The following is a 26,789-nucleotide window of genomic DNA, read 5'->3' as shown; positions in this document are numbered from 1 at the left end:
GGGGAACTTCAGCAGGCCATCGGTGACCTCTGATCTGTTGGATTGCATCAGTGCAAAAAAAGTGATTCACTCATACAGCCGTCATCCTCTCCTTCTCCTTCTCCTCGTCAGGGCCGGATTTAGCCAGCCCCACTCAGGTGGGCAGACAGAATTGTAAGGGGGGGCGACACCGCCGGCGCGGGTGGGGTGTCAAACCCACATTGGGTGGGCAGGACGCACGTTTGGGTGGGCTATGCCCACCCCTGCCCCCCCCTAGAACCGGCCCTGCTCCTCGTCCTCCTCTCTTGTGGCCCGAAGTGTCACCAGTCACTGTCCCCACACGCCCAACACAGACTGGCTGACCACCGCGGCCCGCACCCAGGATACTATGGTTTCAGTGCAAAATCTATACAGTTGCTGTATAGGACAGGTTCTCCATAGCACTATGACGCATGCATACAGAGAGACAGAGAAGGAAGCACGCTTATCTTACAGTACAATCCTTATCTGTGCAGTCAGTGCTCTGTGTGCGTGTGTGTGTGTGTGTGTGTGTGTGTGTGTGTGTGTGTGTGTGTGTGTGTGTGTGTGTGTGTGTGTGTGTGTGTGTGTGCGCGCGTGTGCGTGTGCGTGCGTGTGTGTGTGTGCGTGTGCGTGCGTTCGTGTATGTTTCTGCTGTCAGCGGGACAAGTCTCATCCTCGGTCTGTGTCACAGCGTCAAATTAATGTCATAATCCATTTTAAACTGTGTTTCAGATTGGAGCACATTGCAGAATGGGGAGCATCGTAACTGTGTCCTTATAGTTTTGGGTTTAAATTGGCTTGCTTTTATTAAGAGAGAACGTTTGGGTTGCCAGTGCGTAGACTGCAATGAAAGCACAGCGTATAGGTGAAGCTGTTATTCAAGGAAACTGGGGGAAAGTAACTTGATTATGCACTATTCTAATATGTTGATTAATAGCTGTAAACAGAGTAGCTCTCCCATTGGAAAACTGTGATTTGTTATATATCTTATAATACACTTATACATAGATTTTTCTCTTGTTTGTAACAGTTTGTTTTTTTCTTCTTTTGTTTTACTTAAAAAAATTATTGTTATCATTACGTTTTGCTATGATTTTTTTATATATATTTTCTTTGTACCATTACAAGACAACTGGTGTGGAGTCTCTTGTCTTATGGGGAAAAAAAGCATGCATGTTTCTGTTTCTCCTCTTCTCTCTCCTTGACCTCTGTGTGTGATTTCATTCCTTTTCTTCTCCCCTGCTATATGAATGTCTGTTGGTTGGTTTTTCCCTCCTCTCTTCCTCCCCATTTCGCCTCCTTCCACCCCTTCTACAACACCCCCACCCCCACCCCCACCCCCCTCTCCCAGCGGGACGTAAGGCTTCCATAGAAACGTGTGTTCTCCGTTGCATCAGCTGCACCTCTCACCGAGAGTCCTTTTTTTAAAAACGTCCTATAGTTCCTGCCACATCGTTTAACAAACCCAAACAACCGTGTCCTTGATACCTGAAAAAGGAACAGATTATAATAGATAAGATAGTGTATATATAATATGCTCCTTCCTATCTTCCTTCGCTCAATCCTTTAACGCTGACCACAGCGGTCAGTCTCTGGAGGAGAGAGTCTCGTGACAGGTCGGATACTCAGTTGGTTAACATGGCAGCCGGCGCTGCAGACCCCTCCGCCTCCGTCTCGCGTTCTGCGTTGGCCTCCAGCATCTGCCCGACGTCGGAGGCCTTCCGCCCCGCGAGGAGGAGCTCGGCCGGCGGTTGCCCCGGACTACTGTGACGACTAGTACGACTACTGCGACGACTACTGCCCCCGGAGGCGTCGCCTTGCTGCTGCCTGGGCGGGGTCAACATGGCCGCCTCCGCCTCCAAGTACAGTGTCACCTCCACCTCCTGATCAACACAAACGCGCACACACGCGCACACACACACACACACACACACACACAGGGATGAGATGCAGGAGATTGCAAATGCCCCTGAGCTCATAGGATCTGCAAAGATGCCCTAGTTTGCAATTCTGTTGTTTAATATAACTGTTGTAGCTTTTGTTATTGTCATGTGAGCCATATAACCCTCTAGTGGCTCACTCACTCTGGGACTGCTTTTGCTAGACATTAATTACATAACTCTGATCCAGAGCCCTTCATTAGAGCTCTGCTACTCCTTTCTTCCTGGCACGCATGAAGCGCAGACCAGCCTCTCTCTCCTCTGTTGTGGAAATAAAAAGAACGTTGTACCTACTCACCAATAGGTGTGTTATTAGAACGTTGTACCTACTCACCAATAGGTGTGTTATTAGAAAGCCTATACTTTTCCTTAGTGGACGCACTCTGAGCCACAGGTATAAAATGCACTTTTTGACCAGAAAGGGATTTGTTTTCGCCGGAAGGAAAAATCTTGTCTATGAGATTTTCTCTTGGCAATAGAGGGCGCATGTAGTAACTAAAAGTATTTTTTTTCTGGTGAAAATAAAATCCCTTCCTAGCCAAAAAGTGCGTTTTATATGTGTGTGTGTGTGTGTGTGGTGGGGGGCTCAGAGTGTGTCCACTAAGGAAAGTAGGCTAATGTGTTCTAATAACACAAGCCACCTTTGCATTGGTGAGTAGATGAAAAGTTATTTTTATTTTCGTAACAGAGGAGAGGCTGGTCTGCGTTTCATGCCAGGAAGAGAACGGTCCCATAGCCTTAATGCAACGGCAGCAAAGGGCATTAGGGCTATGGACCAGAGCTAGACTGTAGACATTACATTATTTCAAAATGTAAGCTCAATGAATCCGCCTAGCAACAGTGTGGCAGCCAGGCCTGGCAGCAGTGGTGTTGATACCTTGATCTACTCCTCCTTGGCGGTACGGAGGTTTTGCCAATTCCAGCGACAGGTTATGTTTATGCATGGACACTCAGACGCAGGGACTACAGATGTACTTGTACCCCCTGGAGGTTGGCTCGTGAGACTACACAGCCAACCTCTCTTCAAAACCATAGCGCTGCTTCCGCTGCATGGCAGAATGAACGCTTGGGCTGAATGCGGAAACAAAATGAAATATCTCACACCCACCTTGAACGTCTCACCAACTTCTGACCAATCACAGTTAAGCGAAACTTAACACAGCCACGATAAGAGAGCCAGCCCCCGCTGAAGTTCAGAATTTACGTAATTTTGTACTTCCTGCCTACCCATGCAGCGCAAACCTCAGCTCAACCTAACCCTTGGCCCCATGCATACACCATAGAGTATATAAAAGGATAGAGACTGAACTGGCGCGAAGCTCCGCCCCCCCAGCTATTCATGTCAGTGGAAGTTGCTCAGTGGCGTTTTGAAGACTGAAGACGGAAGACTGCCGGAAGTACCGTCTCAGAACGTCTACTTCCGCATTTGACCACCAAATGTTGGTGGTCAAATGCGGAAGTGCAACCGAGCGCTCAATGTTAAAGCCCAGCTTTCCCGGTCATGAATCCACGGGTCCGCCTGTATAGTCCCTCCTCCTACCACTAGGGCCCAGTGCTTCAACGATGAATAGCCTCACTGGCCCCTTGAATTGGCCCCATGCATACACGTCCTCCTTATTTGACCTCACCTTGAGCTCCTCCTCTTCCTCCTGCTGCTCTAATAGCGGAGAGTGTTCCATCCCCAACACGTCGTCTCCCATCGGCACGCCGAGGCTTTGCTCCACGACCGCCGCCACGCCCATGTAGCCACCGGCCTCGGTGTTCCACAGGTCAACCAGGGGCGGGTGGGTGGCCGACGTCATGCTGTGGATGGTGCTGTTGGGCGTGGCTTGTAAAGAGTGGCCGGCACTGTGAAGCCTGTGTTCCAGAGCCTGGGGAGAGGAGAAACGATGAGAGAAAGTCACTGTTAGACTTATTAGTACGGCTCTCCGCATGCATTCATTGTTGTTCATGTAGACATAGTCACAGAAGACGCGAGCCATGCAACACTATGTAAAGTAGTGTTTGAGAAGTTTGGGGGCCGCTGTGACACTGCCACATAAATGTGTGAATAAATGTTCTGTCCTCAGTGTCCTGGTATGAGTATTGAAAGAAAATGAAACATAACCTGGCTACGGTTGAATATTTAACCAGGAAATGTAGTGTTCAGAATTTCTTGTAGTTGAATATGGTCATTCATTTTTTTGTTGACAAGGTTTGCTCATAGGGGGAGCTGTGGGGGAAACCAGGAAGTGAACCTAGATATTAGAAAATATAGATGCTGCTATGCTTCGCAAGGAATCTTGCGAACATCTCCATGTTGCCTTCCCGAGTCGAGATACAGACGCCCCAGAGCCGGAAGAGGCGTCTACCTTTATATGTCTATGCCAGGAACAGCTATAAAAGTACAAGAAGTGAGGTGGCAGGGGTTCCATTTTAGGCATCAAAAGAGTGTTTGGTGGTGTTTTGTCAAAGACACTCTTTTAAGGCCAATACTAAAGCAGAATCCGAAATTGATAAACCACACAGTAGTGGGGCCGGAAAACTTTGAGATCTGAAGAAGAAAAGTTTGGTCAAGGAGGGTTTAGCTCTGAAGCCGATCAGAGCTTTTGGACAAAGGGGAACCTGCTGTGTGTGGCCTCCTGACTTGAAGATTGGGTGAGGAATATACTTTTTTCCCCTTTTTGAGCAATGCATTGCCTGACTTTGTGGATTACTTGATATTCAGAAAATAGAAGATCTACAATTTTTGGTTTGGATTAGGAACTATACTCATTGGAGACATTTAAAGGAACTTTGCGTTGCAGGACTTAAAAAATCTGAGTTTGAACATTAACATTTGTATTTTGAATTGTATTGATTGGAATATTGAATTGAATTGAATTGAATTGAATTGAATTGAATTGAATTGAATTGAATTGAATTGAATTGAATTGAAGTGAAGTGAAGTGAAGTGAATTGGGGGGGTCTGTTGGGGGCCTGTGGCTTACTGACGTATAGTTACGCTGCTGTGGGCTGGCCCACAATAACCTAGCTTACCTGGTGGAGAGTGGAGACCTGTGCTCCGAGGACCACTTTATCTAGTCCGGCAATATTATTATCTGTGCCAGTTGCCCAGTTCTATGCCCTGTTGTTAAAACAAAACTTTGTGAGCTTGTACTGTAGATCTGCTAAGTAAATGCAACTATTTTTGCCCTCAACAAAGTATGAAACAAGTAATAACACACTGGTTGTCGATGGATAATCTATTCATTATGAAATCCACAAATCAATTTGGAGATAACAAGAGCGCGTGCACAACTGGGCTCTCACCAAATATGGAGATCGAGTCCAATAATAAATAACATTCCAAATTCAGGACAGTGCATGAACTGCACCGGCGCCTAGCTGCACAAAGCTGTGTTAATATGCACATGGTTAGTGTGTGACGTCAGACCAGAGCTGACAAGACGTCAAGACGTCAACATGTTTAGACTCTCAATTCAATTACTGTAAGTGCAATTTAAAGGTAGTTTGCCTTAAGTGAGTTTACTTTATGAGAGGTTAGAGAGACAGAATCAAGACAGATAGACAGGCAGGACAGGCAGCGAGGGGGAAAAACGGTAATGTCTTTCAGCCCCAACAGACCTACACTCTTTCTCCGATGTCTTGCGCATGCAGGGAAGAAAATCCACGTCTGTAAAGCGTGTTGCAAGAGTTTCAGTCAATGGAAAAAGGGAATAATATCCGCACTCTGTATAAACTTTGAGTTTCTTTATTTCATGAAAACACATGCAGCAGCAGTCCACCTAGATAAACGAACGCGTTTCAACACGCAGGCCTTCCTCAGCGATTCAAACATGAGTTGAGTTTCAAACGCTGAGGAAGGCCTTCGTGCCGAAACGCGTTCGTTTCTAGTCTAGGTGGACTGCTGCTGCATGTGATTTCATGAAATGAAATCCTCCTTGCTGACATTTGCACTATTGGTGAGATGCGAAAATACTTTTCACTGTACTGTACTTTACTGTACATTGACAATAAATTGAATCTCTCTCTCGAAATGAAGAAACTCAAACTTTATACAAGAGAGTGTGGATATTTCCCTTTTTCAAGAATCTGCACCCATCAGCTACACAGAGACTATCAACTTGACTCCCTGAGTAGAGCGCGCCTTCATCTATAATAACGGTTTTGTTGTTCTAAGAGTTTCAGTCACTCATGTGACCTGAAGCGTCACCAGTGTGTCCACACCGGAGAAAAACCTTTCCACTGTGAACGGTGTGACAAGAGCTTCAATCAGTTTGGTCACCTGAGATCACACCAGCGTCGCCACGCCGGAGAAAAACCATAGCACTGTCAACAGCGGGTAAGTGTTTCAGTGAGCCGGGCAATCTAATCAGACACCAGCGCATCCACACCTGGGAAAAACCTTTCCGCTGTCAACACTGTCACAAGAGTTTCAGAGATAATACTCTGCAGGCACACCGGCAGTGGTGGAAAAAGTAATCAAATGTTTTTTTACTTAAATAAAAGTATCAATACTGCAATATAGAAATACAGTACTGTTACAAGTAAAAGTCCGGAATTCTAAATGTACTAAAATTGAAACTACTCATGCAGAACGTCTCATTTCAAGTTTTCAAATGTATAGAAATCTTTTGAAAATAAACCAGATCAAGTGTTTCAGTGCGTTGAAGATTCTCAAGAGACACCAGCATACGCACACTGGGGAACAAACCGACCAACAGTCAACAATAAAAGGCCCACAAGCTTGCAGCGTGCCGCATCCGTGACCTTGTACAGTAGGCTATTTGCGTGCACGCGTAATAAATCGTGCCATCATACCCCACGCGTTGCAGCCGTGACATGTTGCAGGCTTGTAGGATGGCTACTCTCGGGCACGCGTACGCGTAATGAATTGGGCGTCATGCCCCACAACTCTGATCACCAGTGGATGCTGAAAACATCAAAACAAACATGGTCTGCACTGTAAAAATAAGTTAAAAAAAAGCGGAAGCAGCAAACCTAACTTCGCCTTACTTGCCGGGGTACAGACACTAGACTCTGCCCACAAGTTCTCTGGTCTGGCGTTGTTTTGAACTTGCTGTTTTCCCGGATGGAAAAGCGATTCTGATTGGTTCTAACGATGAGCCAATCAGCTTCACAGGTCGTAGGAGCTGAGGTGACTGTGAATGAATGATTGTCGGATGCATATGCTATATCAAAGCTTTTTGTCAAGTTACTTGACAAAGACTGTGAGGTCAAAACATCGTATTTTCCGCCTGCCTGTCGTTAAATAAAGTTTGGAGCACCTTAAAGTGAGTTGCGAGCCCCTGCTTTCTTTTTACAAACTAGACTACAACATGACGTAAGTTATCATCCGCTGCCGACCGGATCATAAACCCAAAATGGTATGTCTCCCAAAAACAAAGCTGCTGAATGCACCTGAGACCCGACACCTACTGTCGGCTACTATGGTGCTTCACATTCAACAGCAGATTTTCAGCAACAGACGCTTTGTAATGCTTACAGCCGCTGACGTCGGTGCGGTGGAGAGCTACATAACATACAGTAACATTACCTTAACATTTTCGTTCAAATGATTAGTTCACCAGTTGTTTCAGTACTTGGCTGGAGCCTGGAGCTCTGCAGTCACTGAGTGGATCAATCAGCACGACACGTCCTCTCAGACTATGGATTCTAAACTCCAGGCTCTCGTGTTCCGTCAGGCACTTGAAATGCACTTTAGTGCACTTTCAGTGTGGCAGTGAATGAGTAGCTTTCTTTTTTACCTCTGGCAAACCTGGTAGGCTTGTGTCTGTTCCTTTTAGAATATATAATGACAGTAGAATACACAGTACTTTCATTTTGCGTAGAGTTTATTTTGCGTCCATACTCCAGTATGTGTTCGCACTGTCCCAACATAGAAGTACTGGAGTGTATCTTCTATTAATAAGCGCTGTTTTGGTAATGACACAATGAAATAATTTTCCTTAATTTATGTCAGTCCAACTGCCTGTGGGCAACAAGTGCAGGTGATAGACAAATGGTCGAAAGAACAAATGGTGGTGTAATCGTTCGTGATGTAGCTGGGAGCTTTCTGTTATTGTTCCAGTGAGCGCTGCTTTGTCAGTCACAAGGTCTCTTGCTATTATATAACGTGACAACTAAGGTCACACAGTGTCAGGTAGTTTCTTTTATTATTATTATTATTATGAAAAAGGTTTTGTATGAATTGAATCCATGTTGCTGTTGTTTTCACAATGCCACTTGAACTACATGAGTGCATGAGGGTGCGACACTTCTCTTTCCAACACTCCTCTCTGTTGCTTTTAAACAGTACAGAATAAAGGTTAATTTGAGGCCAACAGCCTTGACAATGCATTTCTCTGGCATATCGTCTCTATGCCACAGAGAGCTACCACAGTTTCAACATGGTATGTAAGCAATCTGTTGCATGTTGGAGCACTAATCCCTAAAGGTCACTGGTCAAATTAATCAATCAAAAAATGTGACAGTTAATAGTTGTTTATAACTGTTTACTACTGTTACTATGGTTCTATTACAACGTTTGCTGAAACAAACAAGCTATTTGGATAGAAAAACTGGAAGTTAATGGCATATAAAGCAACGTAGCAATATAGGTTAACAAACATAATGGCTATACTACTGTAGCCTGCCTAACTATAAGAGCTTCCCTGTATGAGTCCCAGGCCCCCTGGAGATGAACGCTGAAGTGCTTTGACATTCTGAAGGCATGCAATGACACTTCAATAGTGCTAGTCATCACTCAACTCAACGGTTGACGTGTAGAGGAATCGCTTGGCATGCCGGTTCCCGTCGAAGTGACAGATTTGTTTGTTTTGCTTGTCATTAAGTGTCCTTAACAAAACCTCTCAGGGAAAAACAAAAACAAGGTATACACAGCATGCACCTTGATGTTCGTCGGGACTCTTTGGGGTGATTATTGAGTGATTGTGTTCATTGCGTTCACCTGTTGCTGCTGATACTGCAGTAGCTGCTGCTGCTGCTGGTAGTGCTGCAGCTGCTGCATCTGCTGCATCTGCTGCAGCTGGCTCTGCTGCTGCAGGTTCTGCTGCAGCTGCTGCTGCAGCTGCTGCTGCTGCTGCTGCTGGGCCAGGAAGTGGGCGGCGGCGGCGTGCGAGTCGAACGCCTCGGTCCCCGGGGGCGACATGACGTAGGAGCCCGGGGTCCCGGACGGCTGCACGCCGGGCACCTGCTCGTTGTTGATGGGGTCCCAGGCGTCGGAGGAGGAGAGGCAGTACAGGCCCTGGGAGACGTAGGTGTGGGGCCACACGTCTCCGGCGGAGTGATGCAGTATCTGATCTGCAGAGATGAGAAAGCAAGCGCTCAAACAGTGTTGTTTTCGTCGACTAAAACTAAGGCGAAAAATGTTTTTTCACTGACGAAAACTAAATGGAAAATAAACTAAGCTATTATGACTAAAACTAAGACTAAATATACTGACAATTTCAGACACTTAGTTTCTGACAATTAACAGAAACTAGACTAAAATGTTAGGAAGGGACTAGTGGACAAGAGATAGTAGGCCTATAAGTCATTTTACAATTAGTTGCATGCTGAAAATAGCCGATCTATAAGCTCACAACGTGTCGCGCTGCGACGCGTTGTGAGCTTGTAGATCGGCTATTTTCAACAAGTGAAAAAATCTGTCATTATGACGGCATCAAGGCTCGCCAAAAAACATTTTTTTCGACTAAAATCAACTGTAGATTTAGTCGACTAAAATCTTATGATATTTAGTCGACTAAAACACTAAAAAGGTGACTAAAATGTGACAAAAACTAAATGAAAACTATTCAAGAGACTATGACTAAAACTAAAATCTAAATCTGCTGTGCCAAAAACAACACTGGTATACGCCGTAAAATACCGAGTGTCATGGGGTGTCCACACCAAGGACGATGCACTACTATAAATAGTGCATGTCATTTTTAAAACCTTCAAAGTGGATGACCACAACACATTCAACACATCACTCATGTTTACAGACTGTTATCATTCTTCAGTGTGGATGTCCATATCATTATCGTTTTACAGTAGTAATAGAGGGTATGCGCGTGACATCATCATCAAACCAGGAAGTTATGCAGGAACGCCTACTGAGTGGCAAAAAACTACTTTCTGGCCTTGACAGCCCATACATCCACACAGAAAAGTCATATCTGATTGCATTAAACAACATTAAACGATGTTAAACTCACTTTGCCTGTTGCTTTGCCACTCGATTTGCCACTCGATGTGCCATTCACTTTAAGCATGTGCATACTCTCAGTCTATATCATATTTTGTAACACATTTTTCATCCCATGCCAATTGCCTAAGCTGTAATCCTGGGCGCTACTCTCCCTCTGCCAACCTGGGGAGAGCCCCGAACTGAGCTCATGCTTCCTTCAATGCATGAGGAGTGAGCAGGCCGCTTCTTATCACCTGACAGGGGGTGGTTTCCCCGGTAGGACGTAACACGTGGAAGGAACATGTTATTCCAACCAGTTCCTTTTCCCTCCATCAAGCGCCCCGGGTGACCAGGGGGAAGCAGTATAGAGACCAGGATTACTGTATGTTTTGATATATGTTTTTTGTGAGGGTATACCTACAGTTGGAGGCCATCGATATTGTCCTTTTCTTTTTGCTGAGGTTTGCGTGATCTGCGCAAAAGGACAGTTAACCCATTTTGGGCGGGAACCCCTTTTGGTGTTTTAAACATTATGTTATAATTTAGCTATTGAAAAATAGCAGATCTACAAGCTCATAGCGCGCCACCGAGTGGCACGCTACGAGCTTGTAGGTCTGCTATTTTTGAAAAATCGTTACATTTTGAGGTCAGGCCTAAATGGGTCAAATGATAAGGGACAATATCGGTGGCACCCAACTGTATATGTTTTTTGTGAGGGTATACCTAGGAGACATGGGGAGAACATGCAAACTTCACACAGAAAGGCCCTTTCGCCAACACTGGGCGTTGATAGATGCTCATAGTGTTGTTGGGTTTCCAAATATGCCAAATGTATCACTACTTGCAGATACTTTATGATCTGTGAAATGTGGGGTATGGGAGAGCCCTTGCTGCCCCTAAGCTCTTGCTGTCCACTCCACCAATCAGAGGTAATGTATTTCAGCACAACCAATCCCTGCACACGGTGACCTCTGTCACCATGGGTATGTGCAGTGCCCACAATTCTTCCGACAGCCAGCATCAGACAAATAGCTCCTTTATAACTCCACGGAAAACAAGCTGGCTACTATATTGGCACTTCGTTCAAGGTCCTCAGTCCATCAGGCCTCAGGTGAGACTGACAATATGCTGATTGGAAGTTTCAATGACAAGGATCAAAGCAGATTGGAAAAAATGAACCTCCACAAATCTAGATACTCCTGTCTGTCTGTCGGCAATCAGAAGGTCACTGGTACGGCTCCCCGATTCGCCAAGTATACATGCTGAAGTTATATCTGAGCAAGACCCCTAATACTAGCCTGGCTAATAAGCCAGACCGAATCAGCGGCAAAAAAGAAATTGCCTGCCGGCGGATTACGGTCTGGAGAGGCTCAATTGTACGCCCATTTCCTACACCAGAGAACTGGTGTGGCCAATCGGGACACGGTATGCAATATGGGCGGGCTTTGGTACAGTGACATTCAATGCTTGAGACCTTTGACTGACAGTACCTCTAACCAATTGCGTCAAAGAGAAAATGTTTGAACCCACCCCCCGGGAAACAAGATCCACACACAGCATCTCCAGACTCAAATACCACACGACAGTGTGATTTGAGTCTGGCTTATTAGCCAGGCTACCCTAATACCCCCGAGTGCGATCATCATGACCATCTGAGAAGCCATCAGCTGGGTGCAGATGAAACCGAATTTCTCCCACAGGATCAATAAAGGCCTGCCTTTTAGGTATCTAAGTATATAAGTTATATGGCTGGCAAGAAAGAGAGAAAACAGACAACAATATACTGTAGGCCAGTAAGAGGTTTATCGTCAGGGGAGACATACGATCACGTATTTGATCAAGCAAACTTTGCTTGAACAAACCTGTGCTCCTGAGGTATAGCACACTAGTGAGACTTTCGATTTATGCAGGGAAAAATACAGCCCTCTTAACCAATCACAAGATTAAAACTTTTGACGTATGGCAGACCGCCTGTGCTACTGGAGGCTACACCGAATTGACACTTAAATCAGTTTATTTGTTGGCTCGGCACCCTGGCCTGTCCAACCGGGAGGAAATAAAAGGAGTATAGTGTGCCGCTAAATCAAAACCCCTCAGTAGACATATTTCCAAAACACTAGCCTGACAAAACACTGCAGAATATATGTTCTGACGAGGCTCTCCAAGGTGTGTTGAATACAGGTGTCAACAGAGTCAAACAAACTCCATGCTGGCACACCACCACGGGTGATCCATCAGCTGCAACTCAAAGATACTGCATATGCCACCTGATAGATCAGGGGTGGGCAACTGGCGGCTCGGGGGCCACATGCGGCCCCCACCTTCACTTAATGTGGCCCTCAGGTTAATGTCAGAATACTGATATAGTATTGGTTACTTTCAGCTGTTTACAATTCCACTACATGATTGAAAACATGACCCGCTTTAATTACTTCAGTCTAAATTAGTAGCTCATTGCTTCAACACAAGTATAATTAAAGGCATTTTGAAATTACATCAAAATGTTAATTTTCAGGATTCCAATTAAAAAATGGCAAAAATTCAAGATTTCAATTCGAATATAGCAAAAATAGCCGATCTACAAGCTCAAAACGCGTCGCGCTGCGACGCGTTTTGAGCTTGTAGATCGGCTATTTTTGCTATGACAGTGATATATGGCCCTAGGGAGTGAGTGTGGAAATATAGTGGCCCTCTCCATCGTCAAAGTTGCCCACCCCTGTGATAGATGCTTCCGACAAAGGATACTTCTTAGATGCTGTATCTTGGTGAATTTGAAAGCTGCACTCCATAACTTAATGAATGAAACATAATTTTAACCCAACTGCATGGTGGAGTATGTAGGCTATCATACAATACTGTTTGAGGTTACTTTCCCTGCCATATTCTCTTGAGAACTTTTTATCATCTGGTTAGGTAGGATATTGGCTGACAAGAAGTAGGCCTATTGCATGAAGATCAAATAATGATCTCCCCTACCCATGCAGGCTTTCAGTCCAAGAACAGCAGCAGAAATGTTGGCACTTTGGACATAAATCTGATATGGATTAACTACAGTATAGCTATTTTAGATGAACATTTTCAACAATATTTCCATGATTCTTCAGAAACGTTCAACAAATACGGTGTACGATGGTTGTTAAACACCCCAGCTGTTCATGATACGTGTAGATTTCACACCTAAAAGAATAAGGATACTGCTTGTTCGTTGTTAGTTGCATAGACGGACAAAGAAGACAAAGCAAATAAATTCACTATTAAACACCCTTATAAGCAGATCTATTCAAATGCTGCCTATAGGTGCATCAAGACTCCTATACTTGTCTCTGCAGTATGAAAAAAAAAAAAAGGTTTTACTGTACAGTACATAAGAAATGAAGGAACCGTTGGGCGTATACAACTATACATACAGTAGACTCCACTCACTGACAACACAGTGATGTGGAATAATAATGACCAAGTTGAACTATCTATTTATACATCTCAGATCCTTGGTTTCCACCCTCCCTCTGGCCATGTTAGTGAATGTGAAATGAGAACTCGGCCAATCCCTGCAGGCTGCTGAGCGAGTGAAGGCGGCGGGATAAGATGCATCCTTCATTGGAAATGATCGACTGTTTGCGGCTCTGCCTACATGAGCACATTGATGCTTAACCACTTGGACCCTACTGTAGCATCCCTCTTCTGGGGCTAAGAGAACAGATCAGAAGGAAGGAAAGGAAGTCCGCACGCAGATCTTAAGCTCCCATGCTTTATATACATAAGATGCAACGTTTCGACTAGTGGGTCTTCCTGAGGAATGAAGAGAGAATGAAGAGAAGACCCACTAGGGTTGAAACGTTGCATAATAAAAGCTTAACATCGATGTGCGGAGTTCCTTCCTTAAGTTCCTTCTGATCTGTACGTATTTCTGTTCAGCACCCGTAGAATCTTTTGAGATGTGCTTCCCTTTTGGATCCTATAGATCTCTAAGATAACAGATCCAGTTCCACACATCACAGATGTGTGATGCACTGTGAGCTTGTACTCCTATTGTTGTCGGATATTTAGTGCAGAGTGAAAACAGGATATATATAGGGCCCTGGGGAACTCCGGTCAACTATATGGGTTTAATTCAAACCCAGGTCATTCTATCACTGAGTTGAGACAGAACACCCACTTGACTTGGGCAGGGGAGATGTTGCACTTTGAGCTACAGTCAGTAGGCCTACTGTTTTGTCAACAAGTAGTGGACCTAACTGACAACATGATCCACATTTCTCAATAGAAGAGAAGGGAGACCACCTCCAACCATACTTAGAAGAAGAAGACAAAGAGTTCTAGGTTACGGGCCTTACGGCATCAACATTATCTATGGTAGCTGCCTTGTTTTACCTCATTATTAGTGAGACTGACAACCGAGTTTTACAGTAAACAGTTCAATAAACACAAGGTCATGGATTGATTTTTTTTGTTAGCTGTTTTTCTTTTTTTGGCATTGTGTGATGGCCTATTGTTAGAAAAACAGCCCTTTAACCATGCACTTTCAACTTGACAGTGGTTCTCAACCAGTGGTCCAGGGACCACCACTGTCCACCAGTGGTCCTTAATGGGGTCAGGTGGTCTCCAGTTAAACGTATGGAGAGTTGGTAACCAAATTGACCCTTATAGATTTTTAACTCTTGAGAGCATAAAATGAAACCAAATGAACCCGTAAGGCCCATATGGTCCATTTGGTTTAATTTCACACAAGAAGTCTACACAATTAGAGAATGTAAAATAATTGTTATTTTGATCAACGTTTGCCTGTTCTATGGTAGCCTACCACATCAATACAGTAGCCTATGTCAGCATGCATGTAATTCTTATTCAACAACAAAATATTCTAAGACAATTAAGTTTCAGGTCTGAGAGGCTAAATGTCATCAAATGGTGGTCCCTGCAGGCTGCAGGCTTAAATGCAGAATAAATGGACCTTGAGCCTTGACATGAAAAGGGTTGACAACCACTGCCCTAGAAAGTAGACACTCCAGTGAATTGGTAGACCCTCCCTGAGCACTGAGCAGGCTTCAAGCCCTCCGGTAGCCACGCCTCCTCCACAGTACACACACACCTGCTGCAAACGAACAGACACGAGCTGATACCTGATAGTAGTAAAAAGAGTGAAATAAACAACTTTCAATGGAGTGGAGTAGGCCTATAGTCTGGGTTGTCAGGAAGTAAAAACTGCTCAGTCACAACAAGTGCGTGGCCGTGACAGTTTGAAAGAGAAGTTAATTCATCTTCATAACAACTGCTTGGTTGATTTGTTTTTATTCTGCAGGTGAGTTAGCTACCTATAGCATTAGCACGCGCACGCGTGTGTGTGTGTGTGAGAGTGAGAGTGAGAGTGAGAGTGAGAGAGAGAGAGTGAGAGTGCTGTGTGCAAACTGTGCACATGGGTCCTATTTACATTTATAGAATAAATATACAGACACAATGTTTTGTTTGGGGTGTCACAGCATCAAATCATTGTATGAACTTCATTCTTAACTCTTTACCAATGATGGTTTAATTGAAAGTGATATTGAACCAAGTGTTACAACCTGAATTGCACATCTAGATTTCTATCTCTCAATTTATTTCAAGGCATAGCCTACCTAGTCCAGGCAATTCCAAAGTTCCCACAGCTTCCTTCCTAAAATTTATTATTTTATCCGATAGTTTTACATATATATATGTACACCGTAGGCTATGCTCTGTTGTGACAGGATATAGTAGGCTTGTACTGTATACTACTAGGCTGTATATGTTGTATATGTACAGTATGTTTACATGCTGTGTATGTTTGAGTTTGTCTGCTGTTGCTTGCTAGTGAGTTGTGACAGGGTGCAGCAGAGATTAAAATAGGGTGCATTTTGCATCCCAAAACGCAGTTTATAGTTAAGGGACGCAATAAAACAACGACCTCTGCATCCACGGGATGCACTACTGTCTTTTATTCTCGTTTATTTTGCTAGTGATGTATCTGAACCATGAGAGCCCCGGAGAAAAGTTGTGACACACGGCAGACAGCAGAAGCAGATCCGAGATGATGTTGTTTATTTCACAAGTACACAGCGCAGCAATGCATACAGGTTAAAGCTCACGCCAGCCAGAGATGGCCTGACGTGCATCCACAAGGCTTGCGCCCGACTGACAAAGAGTCCCATCTTGGTCAACCTTTTAAGCAGTTTACATGAGTGTAGGGTGTCAACAGAAATAAGCATACATTTTAGTGACAAGTCCTTTGATCAATCAGTCTGTTCCTTCATGTCAACAAACTCCTTTGTCGTACAAATAGCCACAGGAAGGCACATAGCAAATGGCCATGCAGGCCCTCACCACATGGGACCGGGTGTGTGAGCTTGGAGTGGAAGACAGTCAGACACCCTACAGACACCTCCAAATGAAAGTCCAAGATGAGCACAGTAGCACACATTACTAAGAATTATGAATTCCAGATTCATCATAACCCCCCTTATGACCGTCCAAAAGACTGTCATACTAAAATATGGAATCATAATTCTTACCACCCCCCTTGATCCTCAGCTGGACGGTACATTCAAGACACCTAGAAAATAGCAGCAGTGCAGTAGGAATTTCCCCAAAATGGTTTACAGACATTTAAGATTACAGCTTGTCATAAATGATTACATTACATTACATTTCATCCTCGATGTGCTTTTAGGACTCTCTCTGTGTTACTTTAATCTTAGGCTAAAACATAAAAAAATAAACACTTACAACATTCACTTCATGACCCCTTAGGTCATGAACGGACCATCGTCGAGACCTGACCACCTCTTTGTGATTCACACCCACGGAAACAACATATAAAAAACTACATTTTAGCCTAAAAACCACAGTAAAAATCCCCTTTACACCTCGATAACTCAGCTGTCTGTAATTCAAATCATTTTTCTGACAAATACCTAATCCTAAACAAAGAATAATGGTCAAATGATTAGTACAAATAATAACTGACATTTAACAGACGTTGCCGCTTTCAGGAAATTTAGGACGTGCAATAACATATACGTTTATAATGCTTTAGATAAAACTCTGCTCTACTAGGGTAGTACATAATAAATGACGCTGGACCCCAGCTAAACAGTCTGGACCCCAGCTAAACAGTAATAAGAAAAGATAAAAATACATTAACAGGCCAGAGTTTAAGCAATATTTAACTAATATTCTCTACACGTCTCGAGGAAATTACCTAATTGTTTCATAAGTAGGCTACTCATGACTCAACTTATCTAATTATACGACAAAAACATACACCAACATAATGCCTATTAATTCATGTTGAAAACAAACGCGACACACGATTTGTAATCAGAGAGAAGGGAAGTTCATCTTCGCCTCTGATATATGGACAAAGGAAAATCTTCTGTATCCTGCATTCCGTTACCTCAATGTTCGCCAGGCCACGGATCAAGTTGTGAAAAAGTTCACACTGTTTTCGCTGTCCTCATCATCATCTCATCTCCCCCCTCCCAACTCAGAACTCATCAGAGTTGGGAAGAAAAAGGCCGTTGCGTAACTTCATCACAGACGCCTCGTAGACGACTGTAAGGCCCTCAGCTTGTGTCGGTCAGCCGGCCAAGGAAAGTGAAAACCACCGCCGCGCCATGCGTCGAGTGGTCGCCTCTCCCCCGGGGAACCATGGGGTCCCCGCCGCCGTGCTGCGCTGCGTTCCATCACCTCACCGTCCACCGCCAGCGCGCTGATGCAAAGACGAAGGTCCCCGCCAACCGCAGCCGCACACCGCTCACCGTCTCCCCGCTGTCGATGCGACCGCTCCTGTCCATCCTCTCGCAGGGCAGGGTCGTGAGGCAGCCTGTAGCCGGCGAAGGCCTCCATCTCCATGTAGACGCACTGAACGCTGGATCACACGTCCCCGTCGTTGCTCACAAAAACTCCCCACCCCGAATTAGACTGAATAAAAAAGCCGCCGGTTCTGTTTGTCTGGCACATAAAAAATGTCCAATGACAACGGATTTCGGACACCATCTGATGTATCTGAACCATGAGAGCCCCGGAGAAAAGTTGTGACACACGGCAGACAGCAGAAGCAGATCCGAGATGATGTTGTTTATTTCACAAGTACACAGCGCAGCAATGCATACAGGTTAAAGCTCACGCCAGCCAGAGATGGCCTGACGTGCATCCACAAGGCTTGCGCCCGACTGACAAAGAGTCCCATCTTGGTCAACCTTTTAAGCAGTTTACATGAGTGTAGGGTGTCAACAGAAATAAGCATACATTTTAGTGACAAGTCCTTTGATCAATCAGTCTGTTCCTTCATGTCAACAAACTCCTTTGTCGTACAAATAGCCACAGGAAGGCACATAGCAAATGGCCATGCAGGCCCTCACCACATGGGACCGGGTGTGTGAGCTTGGAGTGGAAGACAGTCAGACACCCTACAGACACCTCCAAATGAAAGTCCAAGATGAGCACAGTAGCACACATTACTAAGAATTATGAATTCCAGATTCATCACTAGCTTTAGTTATAATACATGCTGTAATTTGAGTTAAATGCTGCAATTTGTAAAAAAATGCAAAATATGACTCCTAACGTAGTTGAAGTGGGACCCATACAATGTCCCTGGGACTCATCTAAAAGACCATCCCTGCATCCCGGGACTCATTACATTGAAAACCTATTTACATCACTAGTGCAGTGTATGTTGCTCTTGGTCAGCTCACTGTCTTTCTTTCTACCTTATTATCCTCAAAGCTCTCTCAACCTGCTACAGGTACACGAGCCAGGGTGAAGAGTAAGACCCCAGACCCCCAAGCTCAGCTTCTTCTCAGCCCTGAGTCCATTCTCCTGTGACATTATGCTGTGAATGCTGGACCATAGAGCCTGCCCTAAATCCCTGATCACTGCACTGCCACTCCACCAGAACGCTATGTGCAGTACTAAACAACCAAGGCTGAGTGAGAAGATGGCAGCCAGGAGAATGAGGTTGGTCTGTGCCAATTGATACTGGGAGGAAAGTGCTGGCCAGCTAGCCAGATGTATGGTGGATGACTGGAGACACCGCTGGAGGGCTCAACATGACATTAACTAGAGAGAGACGGAGGCTCCATGCGTTCCAAAGTTTGACCCTGGCATCACTTACGCAAATTGACGAAGTCAAGTAGAAGACGGCCCCAAGGTAGGAATTTAGTTTTTTGTTTCTTTACTGCTGCTACTTGTGTTGTATGCTGTGTCACTAGTGTGATGCAAGCTGGTGTCATTCTGGGACCTTAACTGTTTGTGGCTCTGGAATTGAATGCTTATAAAAGCAAATACAGTTTGTTGGGGAGAGAGATGGGGGGAGGTGACATGCAGTAAAGGCCGTTGGGATCGGGAGTTGAACCCTCGGCACACTGCCAGACTGGATTACCAGCCAAGGTGCCTGGACCGCTGAGCCACAGCCCAGGCCATTGTATCTGCTTTTTGTATGTTGTGTTGTATCTGCCGGTATGCGAGTTGTAACAGGGAGCTGTAATGTGTGTGTATGTGTCTCTTGATCCTATGAGTGAACTTGCTATTTCCTTTTGGTTACATTACATTACATTACATTACAGTCATTTAGCAGACGCTTTTATCCAAAGCGACTTACAATAAGTGTATTCAACATAGGTAGGGAACAAAAACTACTAATCACCAGAAGTCTTTAGTGCATTTTCTGCAAAAACAAGCAACCAAGAGTATACCTAGCGCTAAGGTAAAAGTGCAATATATCAGCTACCTATTTCCTTAACCGGATGAGACAAAATAGCTAAATCAAATGAGCATGAGCTAAAACAATTAAGTGTATCGACTAAACAAGATCCAGTAAACAATACAACAATAGAAAACAAACGTTCGTACAACTAGTTAACAACAAGTAGGTCAGGCAGAGAGGAAGGGTAGTGTTTCCTGAAGAGGTGGGTTTTCAACCTGCGGCGAAATATGGGCAGTGACTCTGCTGTCCTAACATCAGTGGGGAGTTCATTCCACCACTGTGGGGCCAGAACAGAAAAGAGTCGTGACCGTGTGTGGTTCGAGCTAGACTCGCAGGGGGGTGTCCAAACCTTTTTCAAATATTAGAAAATATTAAAACACCCAAGGGCCAACTACATAATGCACCTTCGGATTTAAACGATTCAATTTAACTATCATCTTCAATATTTAATATCAATGGTCTTTTGTCAGGTGTGTGCAATGAACAAAATTGTATCTCAGCCTTATTTCAGCCTTATGTCACATTACCAAACGTAACCAACACTTTTAGTGCACAATGTCCTGTGGTGCCCAAAGACGTCTGGAGACGTCATAAATACTCTACTGAACTCTATTATGGGTATATTTTGTGTTGAAAAATCATCCAATTAACATGGGGGCACTCCATGTCGCTATTCTGAAAGAATACAAGGGCAAGCAAGGTAAAAAAAAAAGGAACGAGGAGGAACAATGACAAATTATACTCTGAGAAAGTTAAAAAAAAATTAAAAATGTCCCATACTGTTGGGCGGGGCCGTTCATAAATACAATTCAGTTATGAAGCTGCGTAAAAACATTGCCCCAGGGCCACATTTGGCCCGCAGGCCGCACTTTGACAACACATCTGAGCTAGAGGTTTTGGGCTTTAATTGACAGCCAACAATTAAAAATGTTAATTGCAATTGAAGACTGATAAACAGTAGGTTATGTGTGTTGTGTTGTGGTCCGTTGTGAGTTATTATGACTGGCATGGTGGCAAAGAATGTCTCTATGTAGTCCTTTTCTTCTTTCTTTCTTTCTTTCTTTCTTTCTTTCTTTCTTTCTTTCTTTCTTTGGGTTTCTCTTTTGGTCCAGGAAAATATACTTAAATAGTTGATGCATTCAAAATGTGGTTGTATACAAACATGTTGTGCCTTTGAAAACTATAGATTTGTTTTATCCAACTCATTATGAATGTAGCCTGTGATAGTGTGATTAGTGTGTAACAAGGAAGAAAAAAAACCTAATCTTAACCCATGGAATGATGCATGAACTACACTATCGTTTCAGGCCAGGTATATGTCTATGATGGACCTATATCACAACGGCAGGCAATTTATTTTGGCAACGGCTGATTCGTGTCTGGCTTTAGCTATGAATAGTGGTGGTCGCCAGGTTGCTCTTCTTAATCAGGATGGTGGTCCCTGGGTCAAAATCTGTTGAAAACCCCTACCTGCTTTACATAAAAAACAACAAACAACCAAACAAACAACTATTTGCCATATAAGCCTGATAAAAATGTCTTTTCAAGACTTAAACGAGGTCAAACATGGCACAAAATGTACTGTTCAGTGGTCTGCTAAGAGAATAGTCACACCAGCGACCCCAGGGGCCACACATTGTTGAGGTGCACCGTTGCTACCATCCGCACCACTTTGCACAAACGGTAGGGCATGAGAATAGTCACACCATGGGGGTCACATTGTATAACCCAGCTTACTGTATCAGGGGCCCCCCAGGGAGGCCACATTGTACAGCCTATTTTACTGCTGCCATGCATTGCAGGGGACCCCCAGGGCCACGGGGACTGCCCATAAATCCGGCATCCCATTACCCCGACGACGTGGCTTTACGTGCGGTTAGGGTTAGGGAACAAATTGACACGGCACACGGGCCACACCTTGTCCAGGCGCACAATTGCTCCAATCCGCTCAAAACTAGCGGCACAAATTGCCACAGCAAAAAAACACACTACCAGTACAGTAGTGGTAATAACTCTGTGGTTATTGCTTTGATCAGTGAGTGCCTTATACTCTGTAGAACTAGATTTGAAAGGCACATAGCGGCCTGAAAATCTAGTTTTCATAAATAAATAAATAGTGAAAATAGCATACAAGCTCATAGTGCTATATTTGCTTTTTTTGTTGTAGTTAACCAGAAAGACATGGAAGTAACATGCAGCGTCAGTTCAAAAATGTGAAGTACATGCATGTTTGCTGTGCTCTTTACCTCGGCTGGTGATGCTCTCCTGGTTGACCTCACTGAGGTGGGCTACGCTGCCCTGGTTGGAGCCCGACCGCGGGCTGTCTCCGTCCATGGACGTCCACGCCATGAGAGTGGCCTCTGAGATGGCGAACTGCTGCAGGATACCTGAGGTCAGAGTTGAGAGGACATGTCAGGGTCACTGGGAGGTCCGGTGTAAGATTAGTTGGCCTCGTGCCCAGACACAGTGGTAGAATGTAACCAAGTATACTTAAGTTCACTTAAGTACACTTTTGAAATTGAGTATTTCCACATCATTTCCAATACCTTTACTTCTACTCCACTACATCTAGTTACTTTGTAGATTTTGATTATTATTACAAAACATACAGCAACTTAAGCCCTCTATACATTTTGGCCATTTGAAAATAGCAGATCTAGTACAAGCTCACAATGCGACGCATTTGAAAACTTGAAATGGGCCATGTATGGCCTACTTGTGTGCAAGACGCAAGTTGGCACCTGGACAGAGTGCATTTCTAGTTATAGATCAGACTTAACTCTGCCATTCCAAGGCCAAGGAACACTACATACTGCATCTTGTAAATTATAAATGCACAGAATCTCTGTCTGTGTCTGTATAGTTCACGTATCTCGAGAGCCATCCGACTGTCAAACTTCAAAGTCGGTGCGTGCATATAGCCGACGACCCGGGGGAGTACCGTGCCTGGCGTCGAGTCAGTCCATATATGGGCGTGTCCAAATATTGGCCTAGCTGACTTCAAACTCGGCGTGCAAATCACATGAGGACCAGGGAGATTGATGCGCCAAGTGGGAAATTGGTCGGATCAGCGGCTCTACAAAAATATTGATAAAACCACAAATCCCCATGAAGTATTCCCTGGATGCAGTACATGGCAGGGCTATTCAACTAAATTGTTCAGAAAGCCAAGGGGCCAGACTGCCCCCTGAGCTATTAATCTACACTTGACACAACTCGCTATCAACATTGTCTCTATCTTAGAACAGATGTACGTAGACCTATTTGACAGAGCAGCAACATAATTGCCTTCCTTGATGCATTAATGAGCATCAACTTGACACACACACACACACACACACACGCACGCGCACACACACACACACACACTGTGCGCTAGCCCCTCCTAGTGTGTGTGTGTGTGTGTGTGTGTGTGTGTGTGTGTGTGTGTGTGTGTGTGTGTGTGTGTGTGTGACAGACAGACAGACAGACAGACAGACAGACAGACAGACAGACAGACAGACAGACAGACAGAGCGTGCGACTGTGTGTGCGTGCGCGTGTGCGACTGTGTGTGTGTGTGTGTGTGCGTGATCTACGTGCTAGTGCACCCTGACCTGCGGCAAAGCGCGCCTCCTTATCGCCGTCACTGAGCTCGCTGTACAGGTCGCTCTCCAGCCGCCGCTCCTGCTCCCGCTCTGCGGTGGTGATGCGGGGCGCGGGCACCCCCCCGGGGCCCACCGTCGACATCCCCCAGTTCTGCCACTCGATCATGTGGGCCACGCGACCCTGGGCCATGCCCGTGGGCTTCGTCACCCTCTCCTTCATGGTGCGGCTTTGACCTGCACGGGAGGGTGGCATAGAGGGGACGGAGAGGGAAGAAGGTTTATATGGAGGCACGGAGCGAGCAAGGAGGATAGGTGAGAGAAGGGGGAGACGTTGGGGATGTCGGGGGAAGCGGGGAGAGAGAGGTTTATGGTAAAGGATGGAACAAAGCAGAAAGAGCACCATGAAAGAATGAGTGGCGTGGTGGTCAGCAGAATGAAGAGGTTATGAAGGTGATGAGAGGTAAAAAAGAGGAGAAAGGAGGGAGAGAAGACGGAAGGAAGTATTCAAATGAAGGGGAAATGTGAGAAGCAAGCAAGGGAGGAGGATGGAAGAATGGAAGATTTGGGTGTGTAGTGTAGGAACAAGAAGGATATGTATAGGACGGTATACGGGCGGGGAAACGGAGTGAGGGAGGGAGGAAGAGCGGCGCGCGTGGGCCGGTTGCGGGTAAAGAGAGGAGAGAGGAAGGATTCAAGTTGCGGTAATGATGAGAGGCGAGAGCAGAGCAGAGTGATTTGGGAGGATTGGGGGGGGGGATAGAGGTCAACATGGCGGAAGGGAGAAGAGAGGATGGAGGGACGGATGGAGGGAGGGAGGGAGGGAGGGAGGGAGGGGAGCACAGTGTTTTATAGGAACTGGCACGGTTTGAGCGGAAAGAAAGAAGAGGAAGAAGAAGAAGAAGGGAAGATCAGTGGAAATATATGAACATGAAGGCTGCCTCCCCATGGCAGAGACCAGGGAGCTGTGAAGGCCTCCCCATGGCAGAGACCAGGGAGCTGTGAAGGCCTCCCCATGGCAGAGACCAGGGAGCTGTGAAGGCCTCCCCATGGCAGAGACCAGGGAGCTGTGAAGGCCTCCCCATGGCAGAGACCAGGGAGCTGTGAAGGCCTCCCCATGGCAGAGACCAGGGAGCTGTGAAGGCCTCCCCATGGCAGAGACCAGGGAGCTGTGAAGGCCTCCCCATGGCAGAGACCAGGGAGCTGTGAAGGCCTCCCCATGGCAGAGACCAGGGAGCTGTGAAGGCCTCCCCATGGCAGAGACCAGGGAGCTGTGAAGGCCTCCCCATGGCAGAGAACAGGGAGCTGTGAAGGCCTCCCCATGGCAGAGACCAGGGAGCTGTGAAGGCCTGCGTGTACAGTAGTGTACAGTAGTGTACAGTAGTGTACAGTAGTGTACAGTACACTGGGAGGTTCTAAAAGATGACTTTGAGCTAAATGTTGAATCACATGAACATGGCACCCAGCGGGGGGCTAAATGACAAGGTTTGTTGAGTGAGGGGGTTAAACAGACTGAGAGGGCTGTTGCATGTACACAAGCAACACGGAAAAAGAGGGATACGAGGATACGTCTAGTCTGGGAGAGGTGCATTATGGGACGGAGGAGGTTAATTGGGGTGAGGTGGCCGTGCGGTGTGAGTAATGAGGGGTTGGCTTGTCGACATGCTAGCTTTTGCACCTTCGCTATGCTCGCGCTGCGCTAAGCAGAAAAACGTTTCCCCTTTCTCCTCGCTGTCGCCTGGACAACTTGGGCTGCATCAGATACCGCATAATACATATTTCTGTGTATTATTGTCCGGAGGGAGTAAAAAAATAACATATTCCACCCGTGCCATGGGGCTGATACTGGCGCATGTTTGCATAATGGCTTCGTTCCGTTCATGTGACCAAGACACAGCGGCACTGACACCGCCATATATACGCACACACGTCCCTTGCTATTTTATTCTGTGAGTGGCTATTTTATCTGCATTGAAAAGTGCCTATGAATATGAATAAATGATTGGAATAATTTATAGCAGCACATCAGTGCCATGCACGCCGTGCACACTGCGACAGCTGGGCTCCACGCGCTGCCACACACATTCCACTGCATTCTCGGAACAACTGCACCGTAAAGCCGAAGTGATAAACCCTAAAGTAAGTGGCACACTGATTGAAAGCACACTTCAGTGGCACTACACTGTGGTTTGTTTAAAACGGCACATCGCTCACTTCACCACATATATACTACAATTTAGGCATTTTGCGGACGCTCTTAATCCATGAGTGACTTACAGTAAGCAAGGTCACCACAAGGTAATGCATCAAACGCATAGAATTAATAATCTAGGGTCATAGGTAAACCAAGAAAGAACCTATCATCAGTCAAAAAAAACGAATCTGTACATTCTACAAAATGTTGTACTGTCCCTTGTTACTATGCAGTTTAGTTCTGCACGATATATCGTTATTGTGCATTTATGAGACAACACAACGAGACAGTAGTCACTCACACCCCAAAGACCAACTCAACAATACATGCATTATTATGGGCAAGCATGTATTTTCCAGGACCATTTAAAATAGCCTATAACAGTCAAACTTCACCACGCACCGCTCCCACTGAGCAACGACAGCTGTGTATGCATATGACAGGGTGCATTATGGGCAAGCATGTATATTTCCAGGACCATGACGTGAACGCAGTGCCTGTTCCATCAATGGGTGACCATTGACGAGTGCTACTGTGTGAGGAGGTATGTGAACAAAGAAAAGGGTGGGGGTGGGGAGGGGAACCCGTTTGGGTGCCATGTTGGCTCCAGTGCCCCGGGCCGGTGGCAAGGAGACAACATGGGGTCAGTTTACCCAGCTTTGACACAGACACACACCTGACACACCTGTCAGTGAGGACTTAGCCAGCGCCCCGATTCCATAGGCGTTAGAAGAGTTCCTCTTCAGCCGCGGCAGAATGGACGTGGTGTCTTCCATCGACAGCTAGAGGGACGGACGAGAGACACAGAGAGGAGGAGAGAGAGCGAGGGAGAGAGAGAGAGCGAGAGGGAATGGACGAGGGGGAAGAGGGTGGAGAACGTGGGGACGTGACGGTGATGGGAAGGTGTGCCAGAGACACACAAAGACATTGAAGCGAGAGTGTGAGTTAGAGGAGTGGAAAGAAAAGGTGATGATGTAGATGGGTGGGTTAATAACACGTTGTTAAATAACTGATAAGAGAAGCATTTGGATAGAGATGCCAAAAAACCTACATTTCCCAAATTTGTATACACTGTAAAAAACTATAATAAAAAAAAAAATCTGGATTTTTACAGTGAGCAAATTTCTTTATTTTCTCTTCTTTTTTGAGGGAAGTGTAGTTTTTCATCTGCC

At 45.4% G+C, this 26,789-nt stretch overlaps 1 protein-coding gene across 1 annotated transcript; it reads right to left on the bottom strand.

Annotated features, from left to right (window-relative positions):
- Nucleotides 1-1,625: 1,625 nt before the first annotated feature.
- fam131bb (family with sequence similarity 131 member Bb) lies at nucleotides 1,626-26,399 on the bottom strand (the record flags this gene model as incomplete). Its single annotated transcript, XM_079503640.1, has 6 exons — nucleotides 26,294-26,399; nucleotides 23,436-23,660; nucleotides 22,087-22,227; nucleotides 8,893-9,245; nucleotides 3,569-3,811; nucleotides 1,626-1,883 (listed from the first exon to the last, which is right to left on the bottom strand). Exons 1-6 carry the CDS (start codon nucleotides 26,391-26,393, stop codon nucleotides 1,626-1,628), a joined length of 1,320 nt encoding a protein of 439 aa, XP_079359766.1. The 5' UTR covers nucleotides 26,394-26,399.
- Nucleotides 26,400-26,789: the final 390 nt, after the last annotated feature.

The sequence above is a fragment of the Electrona antarctica genome (genome assembly GCF_951216825.1).
Source record: "Electrona antarctica genome assembly, chromosome: 6".
NCBI lineage: Eukaryota > Metazoa > Chordata > Actinopteri > Myctophiformes > Myctophidae > Electrona > Electrona antarctica.
The sequence above is the reverse complement of the archived record's forward strand: the minus strand, read 5'-3'. Positions and strand labels throughout refer to the sequence as shown.